We start from the raw sequence: 6,000 nt of genomic DNA on the forward strand, positions 1-6,000 counted from the left end.
GTCCTAGTTCTAGCTTTTATTTATTTTTTTTTTTACTTCGGTGCATGTATTTGTAATATTTTTGGTTTATCTTAACTAACTCAAAGGGTACCTTGATTTCATCTCTTTTATCTATCGTATACTAACGTTATTTTTATTCATAAACAGAGTGTTTAACGATATGGAGGAATTAGCTGCCTTTTTTATAATAATATAATTACACTGTGTGCTGTGTCCGTCAAGTTATTGTCAGTTAAAAACAACAGATGCTTTGTCCATAGCACATAAGTTAACAAGTTATACACACGCATTACTAAAAAGTGAAAAGAGCACACGATAAGTGGCGATTCAAAAACGTAATAAGGTTATTCGATCTCTAGATTTTACTCCTCAAATTTTTTCCACACCGTTGTTACTAACTTCAACATGTAGTTTTCGTGTCACTGACACAACTTAACTCTAATTATGAAGCTTTTCTCAGAGAACTCTTGAAAAGGCATGCGACTCCATTAAAACTTATAGAAAATTTTCGTTAAACACTCTTCTATTAAGTCATTAGCCATTTCGTACTAATCGAATCGAAGGTTGGGAATGAATGGATAGCGATCCAAGGTATCCTTCATCATATTCAAACTTCCTTGTACAAAATTTTTATTTCTAGATCAATTTAGAAACGTTAAATTTGTGTTACAATAATTAATTTCGAAAACAAATTGAAACTCCTTAAACTAGAACGAGATATTAAGCCTTCGATTGACCCAAAATGGGAGAACTTTTCACGGTTTCAACTTGTTTTTTGACTGAACGAGTTTCAGTATCAAATTAGTCTAGTAACATTTTTCGTGGAGTAAAGGATTTCATCTTGAGCCTACTTTAGTTTCTTCGTAATTTGTTTGAATTGGAAGGAAAATGAAATTTTTGTTGTTGAACACGAATTGAACGTGTTATAGTTAGTTAGTTGTGTGAGTTGTGAATGATATATTTTTGAAATTTGATTGGTTCTAGAACATTTCTTCTAAGTCGTATAGTCGAGATTCTGGGCATGGTGGTTCTGAGCAAGAGAATTCACCACGGTCATATGGAACGACAGCAACAAGTCTGGGTAACATGCAGATGCAGATCCAACAGCGCAGCCATAAAGAATTAAACTATCGTAAGCCATTTTTATCGTCAAACAATCAAATGATGGACGCATCTGATCATCAGTTCCAATATTCACCAACGAGCACGAGTTCATGCAGCAAACAATCAGATTTGGATTTCTACCATCATCAGCAACAACAGCAATTAGCTGATTTAACCCATCAAATTCAACAGTTGCCACGATACACATCTGGCAACAACACACTCTCATCGTCTGCTGGAAGTTATCAACAGCGTAACAAGAAATCACATGGAAATCCAATATTTCGTACTGTAAGTCCATGGAATCACACTTACACGGAAATCCATGATAATCCACAACGACTTGTCGGACAAAACATGTTCGATGATCCGGTCTACGAGGAAATCGATCGTAACGAGATCCAAGTATCGGACATGAGTGACGAAGATGGTCGAAGACAAAGTGATATGAGTCGACAATCATCCAGATCGTATGGCGATCACAGACCTCTGATTCCATACAGTCCGGCGGTTGAACGTAACGTTCAATCGTGTATGGAGCATCGACTAGGCAATGCTAATGCACGCTCTCTAGCTGCCGTGCTCGATGGTGAAACCGTAGTGTGTCATTTGGAACCACCAGAATTGTATCACCATCAACAGGACTCCTCATATTCGGCCAGAACTGTTGTTTTACCGCCGTATACGGAGTGTTAATATTACTTTATTTATATTTCAAAAGTCATTGTGATAGCAAAACTCAACTATTTTTAATTATATGCGGATTTTGGATACACAAGTGCGGGAACTTGGATACAAGTACAAGTACAAGTATAAGTGATTGGGGGCAGTACAGTACCTACCGTACCATGGGATTTGGGGCACATCAACAATACGATACGAGTGTTTTAGTGGCGATATTAAAATGTAGTGTATTTATTATGACCTCACCCCTGCTCTGTGTCCCACACAACACTAAATTTATCCAAAAATTTGTTTTTAAAATCGATGCAATAAAAAAAAAACAAACGTTTATTACATTTTTTCGTAATTAAATTTTATAATAAAACGAACAAAATATTTAAAAAAAATTTAAAAAAAAAAACACTTAAGAACAAAAAAAATTTGAGCAAATTTTGAGTAACTTGTGATTGTAGTCTAATATTTTTTGGATATCTTATACTGTAAAAATAAGTGGGGCTTCATTTGTTTATAACGTGCGTTTACAATCATTTAACTGCGAACCCAATGAACCAAGCAGTCAAACACCCAAGTGGGTCCATCACACTAAGTTTTACATAATCTCAATCTGACAATTAATCTGACAACCATCGTTACAGGTCTAGACCTGCTGCCAAGTCTAGTTTTAGTGAGTCAGTTAAGAAAGCTTGAAAATTTCATTGGTGATTTTAATCAGCATCGTAGTGTCCTCAATCGTAAGCTTATTCCACGTTCTCAAAAACAGAGGTTTATGCTCTGCTCTAATTTAGTGCCATAAATGTATAACCGTTTTTAATTGACAGATATTTCAAAATAAAACGTCTTTGGCGCTACATCTTAGACTCTCTACTAGAGTCCCTCTCCCGCATATTGGGTAGGTGGAATATGTTTGCGATTGATGACATGGTGCTGGCTAGATCCTATGAAATTTGTAGTCTTTCTGAAATGTCTCATTAAAACTGCGCGTCAAAATTGTCAGATATTGATATATTGACTTATTTATCTAGTTCAAATTATTAATCTTGTTCTTTTTAGCTAACGATTTTATGCGCGAAAACGTTCCAAATAAAAATTTTACATCTATTTTAGTCCAGGAGGTAGCGTTGTATCATCATCCGACATACTATGATTTTTGTATTTGCAACGCTATCTCCCGGACTATTTCTAACGAGTTTAAACATTGAAATAGAAACTTGAACCCAAGAAATATCAAACAATTTTTAATTATTTAAACAAATGATGATTATTTATTTATTTTTAATCGTAGAATTTTTGACAATCGTTTCTTAGGTTAAATAATTGTTGAAACCACGTACGTGAGTCACGAATTTTGTGACACTAAAAAGAACAGATTTAATAAAATAATTTTTAACTTTTGAGTTCAGGCTTAGTTATTTAAATAGTCATCGAAATTTCTATTATGATATACAAGGTGTTTGGAGAAATTATTCAGTTAAAAATATTTGTAGTACATTTTTTTCAAACACCTTGTAACTGAATTTAAAAATTTTATTGTTATTTAAATACGTGGCGTCTCAAGTTTCAATAAATATTGAAACAGTTTTGCCGACATGTACTAGACTAGACTAGACTGTTGATGATGAAGATAAAGATAATTATCAATCAAATTAATCAATGTCTGTCACAAACAGATATTGATTAATTTGATTGATTAATTAATTTTATAGGTCATGTACAATGTGGGAGCAGAGAGAAATTTTAAAATATATTTTTATAAATAAATATGAAAATCAAGTAATGGATAACAAAATATGGCAACGAATGGAACAAGAACAAATTCTTAAAGAACGTACATGGCAATCATTAAAAAATCATTTTAGAAGAGCAATCTTAAAAGAACCAGCATTTAGTTTACTTTTGAAAAAAAAGGACAAGAATTATTAACTAAAAAATAAAAAATAATGATCAAAATAAGTTGTTGTAGTCTAGTCTAGTACATGTCGTATTTGACTTTTGTATTTAAATACGTGGCGTCTCAAGTTATAATTTTAACAATTGTATTTTTATTTTGTACTTTGTTTTAAGTGCAGTCCAATCAATGTACGCATGCGTCGATATATGCATGTAATTGTTGTATATAATGTAAGTGGGTTATTTTTAATCGTTTTAATTCTAAGTAAAACAACTATTTTTGTATTTACTTGTTTTAATTTTGTATATCAGAACTTATTTATTTTTTTTTTTATATATTATTTAAATATTTTTTTTAATGCTCAACAAGAACAACGATTTTAGGGCATGGGCACCCAAAGATTGGGGGCAAACACTGTTCTGGTTATGAAGGTCACCTTAAAGCTACAGCACTTAAATGATTGTTAAGCGCGTACTATAATACAAATGAGCCTTAAAAAATTCCCATCATGTATATATTTTGCACATAAAAGAAAATTTTTTATAGATAAGAAAAAAAAAAGTGTGACTTGAATTTTTAATTTTGGGAGACTTTGAAGCGCTCTTAATGACTGACTGAATTTTAAAACGCAATTTGTTTTCAAAAATATGGACACACATACAGACCATCAAAACGCGGTTATAACGATATTGAAAGGAAGGATTCGGAATCGCGGGAAATATTCGAAGAACATAAAACATAATAGATTATTCTTCTCCGAGCAAATAAGAAAAGTCCATTAATTAAAAGACAATCTTCTGGCTTGTCCTTCGACGATCGAGCTTTCATTTTTTTTCGGAGAAGTAGTTATGTCCGATGTTGTTATAGTCGATCAGTTCATCAATCAGTTGAAAACTTATCAATTCTTGATTCATCGATATCGTTATAACCGATTTTGTGTTTAAAAAACAAAACGAGGGACGACGTATGATCGTCGCGACGCAAAACAAAATATTATTTAAAAAAATACTTTCTAGTAAGTAGTAGAAAAACTTTTAGCATAAAAAAAAAGGAAAAAAAATATTGTTTACAAAGCTATGTAATAATTAAACAATTACAGTTAAATATTTATATTTCGTGTATAAGTGGATCAGCAGCTGAGATCGGCAGCTTTCATTTTATTTTGTTGTTGTTATTTTTTGAATCCGATATGTAACATGAAAGTTCCCAAAAAAAACTCAAAACAAAGGCTTTAAATTTTTCATTTGTAATGAGAATAAGTTTATATGAATCAAAATATAAAAACTATGAATCTAAATTGGTTAAAGATTCAATTTTTTTTTTTATCATAACTGAGATCAAACAAGCTTTATTTAATGGGAATTGATTCGCTTACTCCTTCGAGATTTCTTCGGAATTTGATAAATGTTTGTCTCAAATGGCCAAGCACGGTCCGTTCAATTTCTATTTTAAGAAAATCATTTTTAAGTTTTCCAGAGTTACACCATGGATCTGGATATATCCAAGTATACAGAGTGTTCTATAATTGATTGCAGAACTTTCACTTCCTGGATAAGCTGAGAAATTCAAAAAGAAAATTTTCTTTGTCAAATTTGGAAATGTGACCTAATTTACGAGATAATTAGCCTACTGTTAATAAAAAATACATTCATCCAAAAAAACACTACTTAGTGTGAAGGAGTGATCTAAAAGCAAAATTACTTCAATCTATCTTATAAAACTATACGTCCACTTGTCAAAAAAAACTTGATTTTTGTACTGATTGTTCTGATTTTATGAAATTTTCTTAAGGGGTACCTCTTAGAAAAAATCGAAAAAATTTTTGTTTTGGAATTCCATAAAACTCAGTTTATAGGGCAATTTTGACCCAAAAAATTCAAAAATCCAGTTCATTTAACGACTAAGCGAATAGTTTCTGAGAAAAACGATATATAGGATAAAAAATATAATAGTTGGTTAATTATATCGTAAATAAGGCCTCAAATCCAAATTTGGTAAAGAAGATTGTCTTCTTTTTTTTCTGGGTTTATTAAAGCGAAAGTTCTGCAGTCAATACTAGAGCACTCGAATTGTTTTCAGAACTATTCTGTGTTAAAATGAGAGAGAACAGAGATCCTAGAATTTTAAAGTTCAATGAATTTATTTACAAAAAATAAGTCTGGTAGTCGTGTGAGAATAATTGTGGAAAAATGCATATCAAAATGGAGTCAATTAAAAGAAAATTATAGGGCAAATAAAATTTATAAAATAATTGAATTCATCGGATCTCTCCCTCTTTCCTATCCCCTAGTTTTTATATTTTGATTCATAATGATTTTTTATTA

At 31.5% G+C, this 6,000-nt stretch overlaps 1 protein-coding gene across 5 annotated transcripts in view; it reads left to right on the forward strand.

Moving 5' to 3' along the window:
• LOC123302274 (latrophilin Cirl-like) overlaps positions 1 to 5,431 on the forward strand; it is a 28,442-nt gene extending 23,011 nt beyond the window's left edge. For all 5 annotated transcript variants that reach the window (XM_044885135.1, XM_044885138.1, XM_044885139.1 and 2 more), the window contains one exon: positions 985 to 5,431. In XM_044885135.1, the coding sequence (XP_044741070.1) occupies positions 985 to 1,800 (816 nt within the window). In that variant the 3' untranslated portion in view covers positions 1,801 to 5,431. The remainder of the gene's footprint in view (positions 1 to 984) is intronic.
• Positions 5,432 to 6,000: the final 569 nt, after the last annotated feature.

This window comes from Chrysoperla carnea, chromosome X (genome assembly GCF_905475395.1).
Source record: "Chrysoperla carnea chromosome X, inChrCarn1.1, whole genome shotgun sequence".
Lineage (NCBI taxonomy): Eukaryota > Metazoa > Arthropoda > Insecta > Neuroptera > Chrysopidae > Chrysoperla > Chrysoperla carnea.